Raw genomic sequence first — 23,392 nt, 5'->3', positions numbered from 1 at the left:
CCAGGCATGAAGTCATTTCACATGTCTCTCTCACTTACTCACACACACACACACAATTCTTTTAAATTGGCACCAGTAAAACATGAAACATAGTGCTAGAGTACTGTTCTACAATATTTGCAATTATATTAGTGGGATGGCCAAATATCACAACTCTAAAGAATCACTGACAATCTCTTTCTTCTAACACTAAACAAGAAACTTTATTAGAATAAGGAAAATAATATTAAACCTATTGCTACATTCTTGCTGCTTCACTGTAGAGCTTCTGCCTAGAATTTTCACCAGATGCCCTTTTTTGGCTTCTTTCTATGGATTTAAAGGAACAGTGCACATGCATAATGTTAAAAAGGCCTGACATAAAACAATGCATGTATACTGAATGTGAGCCATAAAAATTGCCCAAATAAATAAATAGCATAGCTAGAAGTTTCTAAATATTTGGGAACTCATTGGGAAAAAAATTCTCATATAATGTGCATAATAAAGAAAATAAATGCTTTTTAAAATGTAGATAGCAATACTGTCCCTTGAAGACCTAGCCCAATGGCATTACAAAGCTATTACCTGGGCTTCCATACTACTTGTCTGCATTGTAAATTCCTAAGCCTGGTTGGTCAGAGATGGGCTTATCTCCTTCAGATGTAGCTAAGTTATAAAATCAGAGAATTAGAAGTCTGGAATGGAAAAAGGTATTGAGGATGGGATTTTCAAAAGCACTTCCTAGTGCTTTATTTCTGCTTCCATTAAAAATGAATGGGAGTTTTACCATTGATGCCAATGGGTGCCCATTTCCTTCCTAGTACAAGATTTTTCCCTAAGGATTCAGGACATATTTGCATATGCATACCAAAATTGATTTGGTCTTTGTGGCTGCCACATTAAACCATACACTCATGTCCAATACTGTATCTGTCACTGCTCACTATTACCTCAAGCTGCCTCTCAGATTCCATTCTCATTAAAGTATTTGTTTCAGATTACTTCCCAGAAAAATATTCACTTGCATGTTTTCCAAAATGAATTTTATGACCATCTGCTAATCTGAGGCTACACAGCCTTACTCATGAGTAATTTTATGCATGTGGGACAGTGGGAACTGCTCACATAAGTGAAATTCTTCATGTGCGGAAGTCTTTATAGAAGTGGGTGCTTTCTTAACATGCTGTGTATTAGAACATTAATGAAGTTAATAACTAAATTCAGATCTAATATGGATGCTCCCCCTACTCCACAACTCAAAACATGGGGCTGTGTCTAGACTGGCAAGTTTTCCCGCAAAATCATCTGTTTTGCGGAAAAACTTGCCAGCTATGTACACTAGCCGCTTGAATTTCTGCCAAAGCACTGACGATCTCATGTAAGATTGTCAGTGCTTGTGCGGAAAAACTATGCTGCTCCCGTTCGGGCAAAAGTCTTTTTCCAAAAGACTTTTGCGCAAAAGGGCCAGTGTAGACAGCAGAGATTTCTTTTCCGCAAAAAAAAGCCTCGATCGCGAAAATGGCTATCGGGGCTTTTTTTGTGGAAAAGCGCGTCTAGATTGGCCACGGACGCTTTTCCGCAAAAAGTGTTTTTGCGGAAAAGCATCCTGCCAATCTAGACGCTCTTTTCCGAAAATGCTTTTACCGGAAAACTTTTCCGTTAAAAGCATTTCCGGAAAATCATGCCAGTGTAGACGTAGCCGGCCACTTATCTTCACCCTTTATTGGTGGGTCTGTCAATCTTCTATCCTGATGCCATTGCCTATATTAAGCCCAATTTGAATTAATGTTACACACCTTATGAGCCACTATCATGATTTATTAAAATCTAGCTGTGCTATATTTACTGCTTTTCTATCACCTATTCACTTGACCCAGTATTTGCTAACAGGTGTTGCCAATACTCATAACAATTTCAGTGTAAAATGATTTTTCTTTGTTTAGGTTCCAGGACCAGGGAAGGAGTTGTTCATGGTGTCACAACAAGTAAGCACACAAGTATATTATTTTAGCTGTCTTCTGACCTAAATCTACTGTATAATTGTTTGTGAGTGTGTCTGTCTGTTTGTAGTTTAGGGTTACCATATTTGAACTTTCCAAAAAGAGGACACTCCTGAGAGGGAGTGTTTCTGTATCGGTACCTACTAACTCACGTTGTATTAATGTATTACATATAGTATATATACAGTATAACACATTAATACAATGTGAGTTGGTAGATACTGATACAGATACACGCCCTCTCAGGAATGTCCTCTTTTTGGAAAGTTCAAATACAGTTACCTTAGTTTGTTGAAAAACTCCTAAATGGCAAGAGGTAGGACCACCAAATTTGGTATGCAGCTTCTTTTTTTTATAATTTAAAATAAGGTTAGGGCTTGGTTGTGCCAGGAAAATGGGATGTGCCTGGAAAGGGATTGCTTCTCAGAAAACCATATGGAAAAGAGGCAGATGAAAGGGGCTATCTGGGGCGACTTGCCCTCTCATTTGGAATGACCCCAGCCCTAAGCCTCCCACATCGCAAGTGCCCTTTAGGAAGATTAAGAGGGGCTGCAGCTCCCCCACCTGCAATGAACATGGACCTGCCCCAGCTGTGGGACATGCATCCCTCCCCTGCCTTTGCCCACTGCAGCTGCAGCAAACATGGAGAGGCTCTTCTCACCTGGTCCGAAGCTGCTACAGTGACAGAGAGCTGGGGTTGTCCTTTTCCCCTGGGGCAGCCTGCATATTGAGTCCCTCATCCCCAACCCCACCATTTTATTTTCCAATAAACAAAAATTAATTGAGTTAAGGACCTGATCAGCGCCAAGTAAATCTTCCAGGCCAGAGTTTCTCAAAGTGGTCCATGAAGCCACTCTGAGAAACCTGCTCACTGGCTGCTCTGGTGTGTTTATTTACAGGCTCCATGGCTACGGCGCCTCACAGCTCCCATTGGCCTGGCCCACACTCCTTCCCACAGTTACTCTTGTCTGCAAATGGTGAACTGGAGCCAATGGGAGCGGCGAGGCTCAATGGCTGTGGAGCCGGTAAATAAACACACTGGAGCAGCCAGTGAGCAGGTTTCTCAAAGTGGTTTCATGGACCACTTTGAGAAACACTGTTCTAGGTTAGGATAAATCAGCCATCCATCTGTTCAATGGGTTCTTGGTCTTTGCACAGCCTCTACCACAGAGATGGACAGCCCTGTTTGGACAAGTCTCCTTCTCCTAGGATGTATGCAAGCAAGGGCACCAGCTGTTGAACATGGGAGGGGTGAAAAGAAATTTATTTGGGGGACATGGGGAGAGTAGAATGCTCAGGAGGACTGAGACCTATGCCGCTGGATGATTTGGGGTTGTGGTGTCATAAAGTGGGTGACAGTTGGTGTGGAAGGGAACTGGGATAGAGTGTGCTGATGCTGTCTGGGAACTGGGATCAGCACAACCAATGGCAGGAAGAGAAGGATGCAGAAGCTGGTGGTCAGGAGATCACGCATGCATTAGGAACTATGCAGAGCGCATGGGAAAGAAAGACTGTAGGAAAGCAATGAGCATTTGAAGCACACAGTAGAGATCAGTCCCAGCAGTTAATGAGTGGTAGAGCATTTTAGGCAATGATGGAGCTGCTGTGATATATGCTTTCACTCTGCTCAGTGCAGACGTTTCCATGGATCACCAGTCATCCATCCATGATGACAAAATGGGTACAGGAGGAAGAGGGAGTGAGGGGTCTGGCTGGGAGGCAGGGTACAGGAGTGGACTGAGAGTGGAGGTGTGGGTGGGAGGTTGGATGCAGTAATGGGCTGGGGTGGGGATCTTGGAGGGAGGAAGGGTGCAGGAACAGGGTGGGAGGTCTGAGTGGGAGGTAAGGTGCAGGAATGGACTGATGGTTGGTGGGCAAGGTCTGGGCAGGAGGAAGGTCCAGGGTGGGGGTGCATGGTCTGGGCATGGGAGGATGGGAGGCTCTTACCTGGCACATTCCTCCTGTTGCTCCCAAGCACTGCCCCCCCCTCCCCCCGCTGCTCCCATTGGCCAGTATTCTGGGAGCAGTGGGCGGGGAAAACCTCCAGGCAAGCGCAGGTTCCTGTGCTGACATTCCCACAACTGGAGAAAGGGGGAGCAGCAGCATGTGGAATCACTTCCTTCCCCCTACAAACCAGATCCGGCCCATGAGGCAACCCCCTCTCTCCCCATAGCGGGAAGCTGGCAGTGGCGCTCCAACTTACTGGTGGGGGGGAGTCACAGGGCTGGAGTGCCAGCGCAGGCTTCCCGCTGCAGGGGAGAAGGGCGAGCCCTGAGCCTGCAGCTCCACCTGCAAAATAGTTGCAGACCACTAGTGGTCCATGAATCACACTTTAAGGACCACTACTCTGCACCTTCTACTAAGGCCCCAGAAGCAAATACACTGGGGTTTGTGTAACAGTGCCACCTCTGCTTTTTGATCCTTGACATGCCCTCTTTTTCTCATACTGTTCTCAAACCTGAAAGAATCACAAGGGTTGTGACCTTTACATGGCATTAGAGAAATTGGAACTGGAGAATGGTTCTCTTTCCACCGTTTCAGCGTATGCAAGGATAGAGTAGAATTGAACTTATACGGCCTGATCCAAAGCCTGTGAAAGTCGATGGAAAGAGTCCCACTGACTTCATGGGGCTTTGGATTGGTTTCATAAAGAAGAGTGGAAGTGATATTTTCCCAATTTTCTTCATATGTCTGTAGATCTATACCTGTCTGAATTTGTGCACAGCTGGTGATCTTGTGTTTGTCTAATCCATTTACTCTATCTGAAACTGGAGCTCTGGGTAACAGCTTTAGGTATAACTGTTTAAACATTTACATGCTATTGCTCTGTTGTCAACTGCTCATTACTTTCCAAACCTGACACCTTTTGGCCTAACATTGATCAAAATTGAGATTTTCTTGAGGATGATGGTTTTCTTTAAAAAGTTTGGGGAAAACTGGTTCAGCCATTTTTGAAACTACTGAGAGGGGAAAATAACATTTCTCCTATTATTAAAATTATTGTGATTTTATTTCTATTAAAAAAAACAGATTTAGCGCTAGTAGGTAGGACGAGGAAGCTAAAAGTTGGCAGAGCAGTTGCCTTTTTGGGAGAAGTGCTTTCAAAATTCTCATGAAATATGGTTTGAATTTATTATATTTAAGAAGATTTCAAAATTGAACAATGCACATGCACAGTCTATTTCAAAATTAGCACGTCGCAGTTTGAAAAATAGGCTTCATGGGGCTTGTGTGCATATGACTATATTAGCTGTTAGTGAACCTGTGTGTTGAATTGATTTGGCCAATAACAGTTACGGTAAGTAAAAATCAGTAAAATGGTGCAATAATTATTAAGGTGAAAAGTCAATTAAATTCTTTTATAGCCACACAGAGCAGTTAGGACTTAAACTTTTAAGCTGTTGTCTGATAAATCTGCATAATACATTGAATTTCATGCAATTGATCTTCTTTGGAATGATTGACAAAGGACATGTTTACGCTGCAGCTGGGTTCATGCCTCCCTATACTGGCAGATAGACACACACTAGCTCTAAAAATAACAATTCTTAGCATGCTATTTCAAGCACACCTAGCACCTTTGTCTACGTGTTCTGGGAAGGCACACTTCCAACAGCAGCATAAACATTTACTTAAAAGCATGGGGAAATACCTGAGCAAGAAGTTCACAGGTTCTAAAGACCAGTGGGAGAGTTATTAGCCCAGATAAAGAATTAGAAAAGAAAGATGTTTGGGGTAAGACAAATTTGAGACTTTGCTCAGCCATGGATTGGCAGCAGCCATGTGATTGTCCAGATCAGTAATAACTCTCGAGGGAGAAGGGGGTTAGACATGCAGAATAAAGCTGTACAATGTGGCCATGGATATTTGGCACTACAGACCCTCTCTGTCAAAGGCAGTGGTTCTCAAACTTTTTGGCCCATGGACCACCTGGCTCAATGTAAATCTTTCCGTGGACCACCAGTTGCTAATGGAAACACATAGTTAATTTCATAATTACACCTGAGCCATTTTGCTAGTGCTGCAACTAGGGAGAAAGGTTTAACTTAAATTATTAAATAGATTAAGTGTTTTAATTACCTCATGTTAGTTTATCAAACTTCATTTAAAAAAAAGTAAAATATGAATTTGTGTTCAACAGAAAAGGTTTCAATGTTTTCTTTATTTATAGCACAGGTAGGGAACCTTTTTTGGGTCGCAGGCCACTGACCCTATCATGGTCATGAGGGATGGCCAGCAGCCTTGGGACTAAGGGGTTAACTGTACCTAGCCAGGTAGCAGTCAGCCAATAGAAATGCAGAAAGGGATTTCAAACTGGGACAAAGGAATTTTTGGTTTTTCCCTTCTTTATCTCAGAGGCAGTTTCTCTCCAGATAGTGAGGGGGACAGACAACACGTCCCTCTCCAAGAAAAGACTCTTCACCATCTGTAAGTAGGGTAAAGTCTAGATAAATCCATTAGGTTTTATTGTTTTATGGTTTGGGAATGAGAATCTGATGTCTTGTGCATTCAGAAATGGGGTTTCCTCTCTTTTGTAACTAAGTTTTGTTTCCATGGGAAAATTCTCTGTGAGTTTATTAATTGGCGGCTCTTACCATCTAGCCAATCCAACTATGCTTATAACAGGAGTATTGTTGTGATAATAAAAGTTATTTCCTTTTTATTAAACCTGGTATTGGTTCAGTTCTGTGTCCCGGAAAATCTATCTGTGGGATCTGCATGCCTCTTACTAGGGAATGGCAGCCACAGACTGCAGTTTGTATTTTCTCTTTTCTTTTTCAAGCTCTTTGGGGAAAAGAGCTTGGGGTGCCCTGGGGCTGGTTTCAAGTGTCCACCCCTGTTGGAGTTCAAAAGTACTTGATGGTGGCAGCAGATTTTTATCACCAAAATCGAGGTTTTTAGGATTTTGGGGGGAAGTTTTATACCAAAGCCTGGAAAGATCGGACAAAGTGGGTCTTTGCCGATGAAAGCTTATGCACCAATCAATCTGTTAGCCTATAGGACTATGTAGCACTTTAAAGACTAACAAGATGGTTTATTAGATGATGAGCTTTCGTGGGCCAGACCCACTTCTGAGGAAGTGGGTCTGGCCCACGAAAGCTCATCATCTAATAAACCATCTTGTTAGTCTTTAAAGTGCTACATAGTCCTGTATTTTGTTTCAGCTACACCAGACTAACACGGCTATATTTCTATCACTATTCTGTTAGCCTATAAGGTGCCACAGAACTCGTTAGTTATACTTCTGTATTGCCCATTTCTTTCAGTATTGATTCCAGAAGCTACAAGGGCTTAGGATAGACAATATGAGCCCATCAATTTACAGGCTGACCAGTTCCCTGTAATTACATCGATATTTCTTACAGGCCAAAAAGGGGAAATGCTCTCTCAGTTTCTCTTTACTCATAGTAGTTTCTCTTTACTCTTTACTCAACTGTAGTTTGCTGTACTCCCATGTATGTGTTTTTGAAAATTTTAACACTAGAATATTAGCTTAAAGCTTTATATGGGGCTGCCAAGAATTGATAACATTGTATTTCTGGGAGGGAACATGCTTTGGGTAGCATGCTTTACTCCTGTTCTGCGGAAATTAGCTTTGCTTATTGTTTTGAGATGGAAACACTTTAAATGAATAGTTGTCTATGGAAAAAGCAGCTTTCCCCAGGAAAGCTATTCAGCAGCCTCTCATCCTCATGATTGCTGAGCTCTGTATCCCAACCTAGACTAATCATTTGGCAGTGGTATCTTAGCAGTAAGAGAGAAACTGGCAGATGGGGTATTCTCAAACCTTCACTTGTGTGCAGTCAGGCATCCATTATGTTCAATGCTCCCTGTTATCCTTCCCCCTCCCTGCTCAATGTGTTTTATTTTCTTCTTCTAAGCCAGCAGAATGCAATTACACTATGCATTTCTGCTGGTTTGTCTTCCTGTTTCTTTACATACACTGGATGCCATTAAATATGGACCTAACAGCAATTTCTACTGTAGACTATAACAACAAGCTATTTTTACTGTAACACAGTGAACAGTAAATCTCTTTAATGGCACCTACTGCCTCTCTTTTGTCAGGTTAACCTTGATACTCTGTAGTGAACTCTATAGGTACTGGTCTGGTTCCCATTTTTATTATATATTTTATTATGTTTATATCACTGAAATCAGGGTCAGCAGTCAGATTCTGTGCCCTTTTCTTGTTCACATGTATATACTAAAACTTTCCTGAAGAGAAATACATCCTTTTACAGGAAAAAAAATTACAGGTGAAGGAAGAAGACTTTCTCTATATACTGTAACATTAGCACCTGCCATGTATCAACTTTTCATCTTAATGTAATCTACAAAATGTGATTTTAATAATGGCATTGTATATGAGCCATTGTATATCACACAACATCAGTACATCTGTTGCGCCCCAAACTTCAGTGTACTTTTCCTTGTTTTGACAGTGATACAGAATTAATTAGACAATCTTTAAATGGAATAAGTGTGCTTGATGTGTTTGAAGTCAATAATGCTATGCTAAAAGTTCTTTTTTTAAATTTATTTTTGAAAATACATTTGAATGGAAAACATTTGGCTTTTTGATTAAAAATCAACACAATACAAAAACAAATCTTAAATACTGGGGTTTTGTTTTGTTGTTTCTGAATGGTGATTCTCACCCACTTCTTTCACCTTTCTTGACTCTTCTTTCCTCCATTTTACCACTGAAAGGAGGGGAAAAGAAGAGGGTAGAGAGAAAACAAATAACAAAGGCTGTTAACATTTGTTCAGTTTTCAATTTCTTCAATCAAAATGGAAAATTTCAAAAAAATTTAGAATTCTTTCTAAATGAAACATTTTCAAACATATTTTCAAACATACTGATCATTTTTAACCAGTTCTGGTTTTGACAATTCTTTAACCCATTCAAAAGAATGGAGAGCAAACTGCTAATCGGTTCAGGGCAGGGAAAGTTCATCCAGAACTATGGAAAGTTCTCTGGGGATACACAGGTCCCTGCTTTGGCTGCTTCTGTTTCAACTGCCTGGAGTCTCTGGTTGGCTCCTCTCAGCATTTTTTTCCAAGGAAACGTGCAACATCGTGGTCCTGATTCATGGCTGGGCTCCCAGATGCTACCAATAATAACCATTAGAAAATAGTGTCAGTCTGAACTGCAGCTTCCCACTTCTATTTTACGTCTATTGTCAGTGTGTATGACAAAGATTTAAGTCATTTGCGTATACTTCCTGCAAGTTGTTCTTTATTAATTAACTCGTTAATTAATTTTTCTAATGGGACATTTGTTTGATTTTTCCCCCCAGCTATTTTCTGTTGATGTATAATTACTTATAGTAATTTATAGAATGAACCATTTGATGTAGGAAGCTGAAATTCTTTGAATAAGAAATTGGAAGAATCTAATTGCTGGGAAGAAAAGAAAATGGCCAACTAGAATACTGTAGCTGAAGTTGAGGTGCTTATGTCTGCTTACTGTGGTATTTTCACCTTGGTAAGTCGACAGCTGATGCTCTCCCAGCAACTCTGCTGACTCTTCTTGTTTTGGCAGAGTACCAGATTCAACAGGTAAGCATTTGGTGGTTGATTTATCATGTCAATTTATACTAGACATGATAAATCAACCCCCACTGGACTGATCACTGCCCATCAATCTAGTGGGTAGTGGAGATGTGCCATAAATGGGTGCTGAGCTCTTTTGAAAATCTGGCCCTGTGTCTTTAAAGTATGGAGTTCTATGGCCCTAATCCTGCTTTCTATCTTGAGTTGCTCCAGGTTAAACTTCTGGTCCAGCAACATCCGTGGTCCAGCAGGGCCATGGATGTTGCTGGACCAAAGAGCCCCAGAGCAATCCAAGCCTGCCTGGGAACCCCCAGCATCAATGAGGCCAAGCAGTGGCTGGGGAGCCCCTGGTGTCAGTGGGGCCAGGTAGCGACTGGGGAGCTCCCACCCTGCCTGGGGAACCCCTGGAATTAGCAGGGCTATGTGGCCGGGAAGCCCCAGCCTCAACCGAGGAACCCCTGGCACAGCTAAGCTGCCTGTGGCTGAGTGGCCCTGGCCAGAAATCCCAGCAAACTGCTGGTGGAAATGGGGTCAGGGTGACTGGGCAGCCTCCACCGGGGAACCCCTGGCAAAAGCAGGGCTGGTGGAGACAGGCGGCCTCAGCTGGGGAACCTGCGGAATCCCCAGCGTCACCAGGACAGCCCCAGCAGTAAGCTGGGATGGCTGGGTGGCCCTGGCTGGGGAATCCCCGCCAGCAACAGGGCCGGCGGTGCTAGGTGGCCACAGCTGGGAGCCCCGGGGAACAGGACCAGGTGCAGCCAAGGGATCCCCAAACTCTGGGAGACCCTGGGGCAGCAGGTAGGCAGCAAAGTGGAAAGCCCCATGCAGGTCCCGCTTTAGCGGGGGCAGCAGCCATGCAGGGAGCCCCAGGGGGAGGAGCCCAAGAGCAGGACAGTCAGGAGGGGAGCACTGACCTTCCCTGGTCTGACAAACTCCCTGGTCCAAGACAGCTCAGGTCACAAGGGTGCCAGACCACGGAGGTCCAGCCTGAACATTGTAAGCTGCTAAGGTGACTGAGAGATCTTAGGAGTGAATAGGCAGAAAAATCCACGAGCTAGAATAGAGAACTATTGATGTGCAGGTGTAGAATAAATGTACAGTTTGGACCTCCCTGGTCTGGCACCTTTGGAACCTGACTGGTCCCAGTTGAGGGATTTTTCTAGACCAGGGGAGGTCATTTTATTTCTGCTGGCACCCCTGTTACCAACCCCCACAGGTTTCCTGGCTCCCCCCACAGCCCAGATGAGCCGAGTGTCAGCTCTTGGCTCCTTCCAAGCCCTGCTGAGCTATGCACTGACTCTTAGCCTCCCTGCAGCCCAGCTGAGCCATGCTCCAGCTCCCTGTTCCCCGCAGCCCAACTGATCTGTGCGTTGGCTCTTGCCCCGCCTCACAGCCCACATGCCAGCCCTTGGGCCCGCACCTTCCTGCAGTGCACTGGGACTCGGATCCTGGAACATCCATGGTCATTACAAAGCATGGATGTTGTTGGACCTGAGAATTCCGGATTTTAGAGGTGCAACCTGTATTGTTGTCTTCCTAGAGCCATGGATCTGCCCATTACTTCAGTTTGCTCTGATACGCTTGTTTTGTATTATTGTGTGTGTGTTAGAGAGACATGGACTTCAATCCCAGTAAAGATTCATAGAAGCATATAAATTCAAGATTCATAGAAGCATAAAAGAACCTTTGTATGAGAAAGAGGGTCTTCAGAGTATTACTCACAGAGTGAGAGATAATGATTCTTATTAATTAAGAAAACATTTTTTTAAAATACTGAAAAATTAATAACTGTAATTTGATAAATTTACCAAATGGTATGCGAGTAGCAGTAGCATGCAATCAGTGCGTTCTGTGAACTAATCAAAATATTGTTTCTGCATCGCATTGCATTGCATTGAATGTTATGGAACATAGATGGGCATAATAAAGGGCCTTCTGCTCATAACCTTTCTCACACATAGTAAAACCTGATAACTGAGGGTATGTCTACACTACAGCACTATTTGTAATTAACTTAATTTGAAATAGTTAATTCGAATTAAGCTAATTCGAAATAATGCATCTAGACACAAAAACTATTTCGAAATCTCATTTTGCTATTTTGAAATAGCACGTCCACACTGAGTGGACCCTGAATTGAAGTTAAGGCTGGCCAGAACCAGTGCCGGCAGGGCATCAGGTTGGGATTTAGTGTGTGGGGCTGCTGCCTGAGGCTAACTGAGCTCCATGCTTAAAGGGACCCTACCCCAACCCCGGACAGACAGTTCTCAGGGTTCCCTGCTTGCTTGTCTACCTCGATGAGTGACAGCAAAGCAGTCCTGTCTTGGAGTGCCTTGAGTGCCCACACTCGGGACACCACAGCACTCAGCCACATGGGCATGCCAGTGCATCTCGTGGGGTCGTTGCCATTAGTCCGGCTGCACTTGCTGCAGGCTGCCATACGGGGGGGTTCATTGGGTGGCTGTCAGGATCCAGGAGGCCCTGAGGGAGAGCATCCACCCCGAGGAGCCTTCAGAACCTCCCCGGTCCTCCTCACCAGGGGCTTGTGCCCCATTCCTCCCTCACGTCCTTCCATTTACCCCTCCCTAGCCCCCCTTCCTGATGTCAAATAAAAGACACGTATGTTCAAAAATAGAAACTGGGTTTACTGAACAAAACTGGGGCGGGGATGATGAACCTCTGGGGAGACTGGGAAAAGGAGGTGGGAGAGGGGAAGAGAGAGGGTGGAAGAGGGGAGGGGGAAACCTGGGATGAGGGAGCTGGAAGGGGAAAGCAAGGGGAATAAGGGAGAGGGGAAGCTCAGGGCTCAGGATTGGAGATCTTGCCGGACCAACCTGACTTTCATGCAAACCTGCTCCTGGGTTCGCATGTGGCCTTTGGCGGCCAGGCTGGCAGCTATCCTGCCATAGACGGCCGTATTCTTCTGTCTAGTGTGGAGATCATGGACATTAGCAGCATCCCCCCCAAGTTTGAATAATGTCCATGATCTCCACCCTGGACCAGGAAGGCGCCCACCTTCTCCAGCCCCTGTCAGGCTCCTGGGAGCTGGCAGACTGCTCCTGGGGAGCGGTGGAGGGCTGGCTGCCAGTGGCTTGCTGGCTCATGTTTTGGGGCTACTGGGTCAGGGGCCCCGGTGGCCACTGCTGGCTCTGGGCTGGCAGGCTTGGAGCTGGCACAGGCACAGTGGCCAGGGTCTACCCCTTTAATGTCTCCGGGGCTTGGGGAGAGGAGAGTAAGTTTTCCTGGTTGTGCCCAGAGTGGCCACCAGGGCTCCCTGGGAAGGGCTGGAGGCCCCCTATGTCGAATTAAGTGTCTACACAGCACTTAATTCAAAATAGCTATTTTGAGTTTGGTGTTACTCCTCGTAGAATGAGGTTTACCAAATTCGAAATAAGGGCTCCGCTATTTCGAATTTATTTTGAAATAGCGGTTTGCCTGTGTAGATGCTATTAAAATTAATTAGAAATAACTGCTGTTATTTTGAATTATCTTTGTAGTGTAGACATACACTAAATGAATGTGGTAGTACAGTCTTGCCAAGCCGCAACAATTGGCCTGCAAATAGATCCTTAGTTCTAGTTGTGCTACACTATTTTGTCTTATCAAATGATGGTGTTTCATTGCCTATGATTCATTTTGGATGTACAGAAATTGTAATGGTCTCACTGTTTGTCCATTGATGCTCATTGTCAGTTTCTGTATTAATAACCTACTTTATCCTCTAATTCCCTTATTAACCTTCATCCCTCAGTACTGTAACATATTGTTAATCTCTCGCTTTTTAACAGTGGCTGAGAAAACCAAAGAGCAAGTGTCTAATGTCGGGGGAGCTGTGGTGACGGGAGTGACAGCAGTAGCACACAAGACAGTGGAAGGAGCAGGCAATATTGCTGCAGCCACTGGCTTAGTCAAGAAGGATCAGATGGCTAAACAGGTTTGTTTTATTTACCAGTTTTTTTTTAAGGTAAGGAAGTGAGGTCTTTGTGGAGTCTCTGTGAATCCACCAGGGTAAGGGCCTAGCTAATGAGAATAGCTGGCTGGAGGGGTGTATGCCTGTCTCTTGATCTGGTGAGTGTATTTGTGAGGACAGCAAAGGGCTCCTGGAAGTTAGGAGCATCAATGGGAGTTGAGCATGTAGTTTCTTTATAGTTCCTTTGAAAATATCAGCCTGTATTAGCATAGAAAACATTAATGTGTACATTAAGGATGGTCCTGAATGCCATGCCTTCTAATGGGTCAAACTAGAATGCTGGAACTGTATGTAGTGACTATCATTTTGGGCATTGAACATGTGACCTCCAAAGCTAAAAAGCATAAGCTGCTACAACTTGAGTTCAAGAGCCAACTCATATCCTCTGGACTGGGCACAGAAGGAGACGTAACATATACTCACTGGTTGATTACATTGGCATGCTCAAACTTAAAAAGTTTGCAGCAGACTGCTACCTCTCTACTTATACTAAGATGAACTCAAAGCTGCCTCTGAATTTCTTTTATCGCTGCAGGTCAGATTCCTTTCTAGCATGTTTGTAAAAATAATTCCAGTTATTTTTGTTCCAGCACATAGGCTGCTCAGTTATCCTATACCATCAGTTAACATATTTTTGTATCTGATACATTACAGTTATATTCCTATATTTGCACCAGAGAAAAAATGTGGTTTCAGATACTAAAGTGTGGTAACTGTTGATAAATGATGACTTCTTAATGACAATCACTATGTATATTGATCTCTTTGGACAAAAACAACCAAAAGACAGACGTAAAACAGCTCATGTTATGTTTTATGCATAAATGTATATTTTAAAGTGAAAGAAAAATAGAATATAAAGAGAAAAGCATTAGCAAAACAATGGATTTTAAATTTCAAATATTATGCTGCATTTAGACTGAATAAGTTGTTCTGTGTAATCTTCCCCCTGTATTTAATAGCAAGATAAGCTGTCAAAATTGAATTCTTTCCAGTAACTCTTTTATATCTTTACTATCTGTTTTAAGACAGACGGATATGCACTTTGGGTTTCTTTGTTGTTTTAGAAAAAGAGTTAGACTGTAAGTAGACATTTGTTGCATAGAAGTAGGTTGGTCTCAAAACATCACGTTGTTTTGTTAGTTTTTTAAAGCAATTTCCTGTTTTATTTTTAATCCTTTTCAATTCAAATGGAAAGAAAATGCCTTAATGTGTCCCAGGTGCTTTCTACAAGCTGTTCTTTAGTATTTAGAAAATTATATTCTAATGAACTCTCAGGGGATATATACAAAGAGTGAAAAGTTCTTAGAGCCTCACACCCTTATTTTCTGCTAAGGTTTGGTTGTGTCTTTTCCGTGGCTTTACAGGGGAAATTTCATTTTTTTGCTGTTGCATATATAGCTGTTGCACATATAGCTAACCATAACAATAAAATTGCATCTGTAGAACCAAGGAACATATGCAGTGCATATTCATATTATTCCACAATCTTATAAATAGCATAATATATTCTAAAAGTAGTTGAGATTTTGTACTTTGAATGTGGAGAACCAATTTTTTCTATTGCTTGTACTGTCATTATTTATCCATTCTTCTTTATTTAAGTTGCAGTTCTTAAAGCCTTTTGGGGGATTGTGCTACCCACTCCATTAGTATTCAAATCTCCTAGGCACTTTTGAGGTTTATGACTTACTGTTTTTGCAGAAAAGGAACAGTTATCTAGAACATGAAAAGTTATGAAGTTCAGCCATTTAAAAACTTTTTATAACAAAGTGGGATGAGGATTTCTACTGTGTGCAATTCAAAAATGGGTGAATGGATTTTGCACCAATTTGCCAGTAAAATTCATATTTGGGTTGGGACCAAGAATGGAATATGGTGTCAGCCAAAAATGACTACTTTTCCAATAGAACATGTCAGAACACATAACATTGGAGCATACAATGGACATTAGATGCAGTGTGTGTCTGTCCTTCTGTCAGTCTGTTTTATGCAAGTTAAGTAGGTCCTAACCCTTGCTAGTGTCCAGTCCATAACAAGAACTTTCTATTCTTACTAATAAATTAACTATTTTAGCTCAATTGTTGGAAGTCTGGGTATGTCTACACTACAGCACTAATTCGAATTAACTTAATTCAAATTAGTTAATTAGAACTAAGCTAATTCGAACTAGTGCATCTAGACCTAAAAACTAATTTGAATTAGCGTTTTGCTAATTCAAACTAGCATATCCACATTAAGTGGACCCTGAACCGAAGTTAAGGCTGGCCGGAACAGGTGCCGGCAGGGCATCAGGTTAGGACTTAGAGCGTGGAGCTGCTGCCTCAGGCTAGCCGAGGGCTGTGCTTAAAGGGACCCGACCCCCACCCCGGACAGACAGTTCTCAAGGTTCCCCGCTTGCCTGTCTACCTCGATGAGGGACAGCAAAGCAGTCCTGACTTGGAGTGCCCTGAGTGCTCGCACTCGGCACATCACAGCACTCGGCCATCATCCCAGCTGCACTTGCTGCAGGCTGCCATGTGGGGGGTTCATTGGGAGGCTGTCAGAATCCAGGCGACCCTGCAGAAGAGCTTCCACCCCAAGGAGCCTGCAGAGCCACCCCAGTCCTCCCCATTGGGGGTGCGTACCCCATTCCTCCCTCACCTCCTTCCACTTACCCCTTCCTAGCCCCCCTTCATGATGTAAAAAATAAAGGACACGTGTGTTCAAAAATAGAAACTCTCTTTATTTAACAAAACTGGGGGGGGGGGGAATTAACCTCTGGGGAGACTGGGAAAAGGAGGTGGGAGAGGGGAAGAGAGAGGGTGGGAGAGGGGAGGGGGAAGCCTGGGAGGAGGGAGCTGGAAGGGGGAAGCCAGGGCAAGAAGGAGGAGGGGAAGTATCAAACTATGGTACACCATATCTTCAGTACTGTGTACAGATGTGGTCTCCTCACCTCAAAAGAGATGTTTTGGCCTTGGAAAGGGTTCAGAAAAGGGCAACTACAATGATTAGGGGTTTGGAAGAGCTCCTAGGTTCGCATGTGGCCTTTGGTGGCCAGGCTGGCAGCTATCCTGCCTAGACGGCCGCATTCCTGTGCCTAGTGCGGAGATTGTGGACGTTGGAGGCCTCCCCCCAAACCTCGATGAGGTCCACGATCTCTGCACTAGACCAGGTGGGCGCCTGCCTCTTGTGTCCCTGGGCAGGCTCCTGTGAGCCACCAGCCTGGTCCTGGGAAGAGGCGGAGGGCTGGGTGGCAGCGGGTGGCTGGTTCGTGCCGTGCCAGGTGCAGGGTCTGCTGGCTGGGTGCTGGCAGGCTTGCAACTGGCACAAGCACTGTAGCCAGACCGTGCCACTTTAAGGGCTCCGGGGCCGGGAGGGGGGCAGAAAAGTTTCCCTGGTTTGGCCCAGAGAGGCCACCAAGGCAAGCTAGGAAGGGCTAGCCTCCCACTAGTTCGAATTAAGTGGCTACACAGCCCTTAATTCGAACTACTTAATTTGAACTAGGCGTTAGTCCTCGTAGAATGAGGTTTACCTAGTTCGAATTAAGCGCTCCGCTAGTTCGAATTAAGTTTGAACTAGCGGTTTGTATGTGTAGCGCCTATGAAAGTTAATTTGAACTAACGGCTGTTAGTTCAAATTAACTTTGTAGTGTAGACATACCCTCTGTGCCTTTCTATCCCGAGTTTCTCTTCTCATGGATGGCTGATAATCATGGTTGTTACAAAACAAATAATCTAATAGCCTTCTGTGGAACTGGACTGAAATGGGATTTCTTTGTACACTGGAATCCAGGATATTTGCCAGTGTTGTGTCACCTTTTGAATTTACTCCAACTTTGTAAGAAATTATGTCTTCCAGTTCATGTTGCTTGCTAAGCACTTACACCTGGATTCTGCAGTTGACAGCACGTGAGCAAACTGATATAGGCTGGGTGGCACACTCAGTAGGCATGGCACTCTGCTTGCACACTTTCAGTTGCAGGATCAGGATCTGTAAGATGCATGGAATCAGTTCTATAAATACCTGGCTACAAATCCGTCTAAACAGATAGACACTAATATCTATTTATTGTGACTTCTCTTGGAGATTAGGTATGATGTAAAATCGCAGAGCTCTGTTATCAGGTGTGCTGTGTTGTTATCGGGGATGGTGTTCCTGATGGCCAGTAATCTATTTTTGTGTGGAATGTTGGTGTATAGAGCTTCTACATCCATGGTAGCCAGAATGGTATTTTCAGGGGGTATGTCTACACTTCCCCGCTAGTTCGAACTAGCGGGGTAATGTAGGCATACCGCACTTGCAAATGAAGCCCGGGATTTGAATTTCCCGGGCTTCATTTGCATAAGTGGGGTGCCGCCATTTTTAAAACCCCGCTAGTTCGAACCCCGTGCAGCACGGCTACACGGGGCACGAACTAGGTAGTTCAAACTAGGCTTCCTAGTTCGAACTACCATTACTCCTCGTGGAATGAGGAGTAACGGTAGTTTGAACTAGGAAGCCTAGTTCGAACTACCTAGTTCGTGCCCCGTGTAGCCGCGCTGCACGGGGTTCGAACTAGCGGGGTTTTAAAAATGGCGGCGCCCCGCTTATGCAAATGAAGCCCGGGAAATTCAAATCCCGGGCTTCATTTGCAAGTGCGGTATGCCTACATTACCCTCCTAGTTCGAACTAGGAGGGTAGTGTAGACATACCCAGGGAGATTATTGATGTTTTGGAGTTTCCTTAGGAAGTCAGTAGTATCGTGGAGGTAGCTGGGAGTGTTGGTTGCATAAAATGGACTAAAAACCCACTACAATCTATCTACCCCTTGGAGATTAGGAAGGGGTTTTCATGAATGATCTTCAAGTATAAAACAGGATAGAAATAGGGTTACCAGATGGCATAAAAAAAATACTGGAAACACTTAATCTCAGCTGGGGGGCGAGCTGGGAGAGAAGCGGGGCTAGCCGGGAGGAGGCTGGGGGGAATGGGGCTGGCAGGTAGAAGCGGGGCTGTCCGGAGGAGATCGGGCGGAGGAGAAGAACCGTCCGACGGGAAGCAGGGCTGGCCGGGAGGAAGTCAGGGGGAGCAGGGCTGGCCGGGGGAGAGCCAGCCAGTGGGGAGTGGTAGGAGGGGAACCGGCCAGCAGGAAGCAGGGCTGGCCAGGAGGGGGTCGGGGGTAGCTGGGTTGGCCTGGGAGGGCAGAGCAGGGGGAGAGAATCAGCCAGCGGGGAGCAGGGCTGACCCTGGCACACGCAGATCCCAGGATGCTACCCGTCCCGCGCACGGTCCTGGCAGAGCGTACAAGCAAGTCTGGCCCCGGGGATTCCAACCCGCCCCGGCCCCGCCCCCTCTATTGCATAGCTGTGTACTGCCTGGCTCGTAGACATGCTCATGGAGTGTGAATCACACAGTGTGAGCGTGTCTACCAGCCAGGCAGTAGTCAACTACATACTGATACGCCTAATAATAATAAAACTTACCTAATTAGGCAAATTGTCTCCACTCAAGATAATCTCATCTGAAGAAGTGGGTTTTTCCCAAGAAAGTTCATGGTACTGTATATATTTTTGTTCATGTAAGGTGCCACAGGACTACTAATTGTTTTTAAAGGTTTTTTTTACATGAGGATTTTGTTATTAAACTAAAAACCCTTGTTAGTGTTTATGGATAACAAAGGCATAAAAACAGTAGGAATTTGCAAGTTTCCTTTCCTTTTTTCCTTTTAATGTAATATCGCTGTCATTCTGTGGATTCCTCAGAAAGATGTAACAATTGTTCCACAATGGCTGTTCAGTGAAGGGGGACAGTTAGACCAGCTGAAGACAACATAAAAACTACCATAAATACAGCTTCCTATTTTTGCTGCTCCTCATTGTCAACCAACTTAAGAACAAAAGAACATAAGAACAGCCATCCTGAGTCAGACCAAAGGTCCATCTAGCCCAGTATCCTGTCTTCCAACATTGGCCAGCAGAACTAGGAGTAACGTGGAACGAGGAGTAATGGTAGTTCGGAATAGGAAGCCTAGTCCGAACTACCTAGTTCGTGCCGCGTGTAGCCGCGGGGCATGGAGTCTGAACTAACGGACATTTAAAAATGGCGGCGCCCGGCAACATGCAAATGAAGCCCGGGAAATTCAAATCCCAGGCTTCATTTGCAACTCTGGTTGACTACATTACCACCCTAGTTCGAACTAGGGTGGTAGTGTAGACATACCCTCAGAAGGAGTGAACAGAACAGATGATCATCACGTGATCCCTCTCTTGTTCCATTTACCTGCTAACTTTAACCAGTCCCTGCATCTCTTTTGAGGGTCATCTTGTTCAAATTACTCTACACCTGAATCTTTGTCCCTCGTGTATGCAGGGAAGCTCTGAGAGGCATTATGTCCAGTGAGCGGTTGGGCATGTCTACACTGGGGAGATTTATTATAATAATAACTCCCCTTATTTTGAAATAATGAAGCAAGTGTCCATACTACAAGCTCATTATTCAAAATAAAGGGCTTGTTATTTTGAAATAATAACTCCTGCTTGTGAAGAGAAATAGCTTATTTCAAAATAGTTATTTCAGGAGTTATTATTTCAAAATAACTTCTTTCCAAGTAACTCCCTAGAGATAGTTGTTGTGGCTAACGTACCACAATAGAGTCTCATGTGTGGGATGTTCCTTTAACTTTTGATGAGACAAGAATAACTCTTGACTTGAACTAAACCACCAAACACAACAGGGAGCTCTATGCACTTATTATTTGTACATTTGGGCTGAATTCCAAGCTTACTTTTTCTTTGATGGAATGTTTGTTTCTATTTTTCTTCTCATTTTTGTTAAACACACAATGGGATGCCCTGGGCGGTAGCCTGGTTGGCCTGTACCTTGGGCCAGCTCTGCATCCTAGACCCCTCATTGTCTCTACAGAAAAGTGCGGTCCTTGACCATCTTCCAAAATCTTGGAGTGGACCTCCACCAAAAATTATTGCCCACTCCTACTATAGAGGTTATGCTGGAAAAAATCATCAAGATTCGGTTATACTCTGGATGTGAGGGCCTAGAGAGAGGTCCCAGCTGAAGATGGCATTCAGGTTACTGGCCTGAGTGACAGATAGGATTATGTTTTTATCCATAGTCTTCAAGAAAGAAGGAAACCTGGAAAATTTCAGTATTATATTCATTTACAAAACGCCCCACCTGAAATCTACATTTCATTTACATTTGTTTTAAATGTACATTTAAATGTTCATTTACATTTGTTTTAAAGTCAACTAGGGTATGTCTACACTACCCTCCTACTTCGAAATAGGAGGGTAATGTAGGCATACCCCTAGGGAGCTGCTCCCTCTGCTCGTGGTGCTTGCCTATCCCCCTCAATCTGGCTGCTTTCGCTTTGCTGAGACAGCCTGATGATGCAATGATGTGATTCTGTCGCCTGGCAGGAATATTCTGTCATCCTGCAGGAAAAACTTTATATATAAATATACAGGGCTCGCCGAGCGGCAGTGAGCCCCGCTCGCCAGCTGCACGGTTCTGCGCTCTGCGCATGCGCAGATCGTTCTGCACATGCGCAGATTGCTCCGCGCCGGCTCTTCTGGGGTGTAATCTACTCGCTACGGGCAAGTAGATTACACTATTTGTCAAGCCCTGAGAGAGAGAGAGAGAGAGAGAGAGAGAGAGAGAGAGAGAAAGGTGTAATTGACTGTCTCCTGGTAGCAAAGATAGCAGGAGAAACCTCCTGACTTCTAATCCTATTAGAAGGAAACCATGAGAAATACCATTCAGGTTTCTTTTGAGAAGTGACTTGATTGGTAGGTTAAAATGCAAATGAAGTCCTTTGCTTTTAGAGGGCCATCCCAACCGCAGATACACATACTACGTTGCTGGCAACAATGTGTTATGGAGATACCTGAAAAAGCTTCTCCATCCAGGGATATACTGTCCTCCTTGCTTCCTGGAATTTGATGCTCATTTGATCAATGGATTTACTGTTTATTTCCCATACACTTTGTTTTATATCCTGTGCTTTTTCTCTCGCTCATTCTTTCCCTTTTCTCCGGCTTCCCCTCCTCACTCCTGTACATTTCTTCTTTAATGTCCTTTCCAATTAACTTAATTTCCCCTCCAGCAGGTTAGAAGCTGATATGTTTGTCTCCTCTAATTCATATTAAGGGTGTGTTAGATGAATCTTTTTAGTTAATGTGACACCAGTTCTCTTTCAGTGTCCCACTCTTTCCCATGTGGGGGATCTCTTGAAATGTTCACTCAAATGTATTTTTCTTGGACTAAGTAAAGTAGCAAAACCTATATTAAATATGCAGGGGGATGCTGCTTTCTAGAGGTACGTCTAAACTACATGGCTCCGTTGATGGAGCCATGTAGATTAGTGTACTCGAAAAAGGGAAATGAAGCGGTGATTTAAATAATCACCGCTTCATTTACATCAAAATGGTCGCCGCGCTGTGCCGATCAGCTGATTGTCGACACTGCGTGGCAGTCTAGATGGGGATCTGCCGACCCCAGAACCCTTCGTCGGCAGATCCTGTAAGCCTCATTTCACGAGGCATAAAGGATCTGCTGATGAAGGTTTGTGGGGTCAGCAGATCCCCGTCTAGACTGTTGCTCTGTGCCGACAATCAGCTGATTGGCACAGTGCGGCGGCCATTTTGATTTAAATGAAGCAGCGATTATTTAAATTGCCGCTTCATTTCCCTTTTTCATCCTACCTAATCTACATGGCTCCGTTGATGGAGCCATGTAGTCTAGACACACCCTCTGGGTACGTCTACACTACAGCGCTAATTCGAACTAACTTAGTTCGAATTAGTTAATTCGAAATAAGCTAATTCGAACTAACGCATCTAGAACTAAAAACTAGTTCGAATTAGCGTTTTGCTAATTCGAACTAGCGCGTCCACACTGATTGGACGCAGGGGCGCATTTAAGGGCGGCTGAAACTGGTTCTGGCAGGGCATCAGGTCAGTAGTTGCTTTGTGTGGCTGCTGTCTGAGGCTATCTGAGGCTCGTGCTTAAAGGGACCCCTCCAGACAGCCGGTTCTCAGCTTTTCCTGCTTGCTTGCCAACCTCGCCGAGGGACAGCAAAGCGTTGGTCTCTGTGCCCGTCTGTGTCGGTGCTTCCCTTCGGGGACGCCGCCACAGGTGGCAACATGGAGCCAGAGCTCGCCCTGCACCTTCTGGTGCACTTTCTGGACTTGCTGCTGCAAGCCTGCCAGCAATGGCTCGAGGCTGCCTGGCACCACCTGGTGCACGTCAGCCCCCTGCCTCTCCGCCTGGCCGCCCTGGGGGCCGTGGAGGAGCCGCGGCGGCGCCCCGGCACCAGCGTGCCCCGCCGCATCTGGCGTCTGGACACCAGCAGCGACTGGTGGGACTGCATCGTCCTGGAGCACTGGGAAGACCGACAGTGGACCCAGAACTTCAGGATGAGGAGGGACACCTTCCTGGAGCTCTGCGAGTGGCTCGCCCCTGCTCTGCGCAGAAGGGACACTCGCATGAGGCCCGCCATCCCCCTCCAGAAGCGGGTGGCCATCGCCCTCTGGAAGCTCTCCACGCCGGACAGCTACCGATCCGTCGGGAACCAGTTTGGCGTGGGGAGATCCACCGTCGGAGCGGTGCTCATGCAGGTATGGCACTCGTCGGCCACCGAACCGGGGGGGAGGGGGGCTGCGAGGAGGGGATGGGCCGCCCCAGGGACAAAGGGGGGGTGGGAGGAGGCGAAAGCGCCCTGCACCGGAGGGGTCGGTTTGTCCCGGCCGTACTACACGCTGCCAGGGGGGTTGCTACCGGGAGTGGGGCGCGGGGCACTGCCAGGGCACGAATGCTCCCAGCCACCCGGGCGCCCCACTGATTGGCGCTTTGCTGTCTCTCTCTCCGCAGGTGGTCAAGGCCATCAACCGGGTGCTGCTCC

The 23,392-nt window shown here is 45.2% G+C and overlaps 1 protein-coding gene across 2 annotated transcripts in view; it reads left to right on the top strand.

Annotated features, from left to right (window-relative positions):
* SNCA (synuclein alpha) overlaps positions 1-23,392 on the top strand; it is a 111,450-nt gene that overhangs the window by 13,004 nt on the left and 75,054 nt on the right. Inside the window, exons 3-4 of one of the 2 annotated variants that reach the window (XM_075929593.1) lie at positions 1,926-1,967; positions 13,331-13,476. In XM_075929593.1, coding sequence (XP_075785708.1) covers positions 1,926-1,967; positions 13,331-13,476 — 188 coding nt within the window. The remainder of the gene's footprint in view (positions 1-1,925; positions 1,968-13,330; positions 13,477-23,392) is intronic. The other variant, XM_075929594.1, reaches the window with a different exon arrangement.

Source organism: Pelodiscus sinensis, chromosome 5, assembly GCF_049634645.1.
Source record: "Pelodiscus sinensis isolate JC-2024 chromosome 5, ASM4963464v1, whole genome shotgun sequence".
NCBI classification, from domain to species: Eukaryota; Metazoa; Chordata; order Testudines; family Trionychidae; genus Pelodiscus; species Pelodiscus sinensis.
This window is presented reverse-complemented; position numbering and strand designations above follow the sequence as displayed.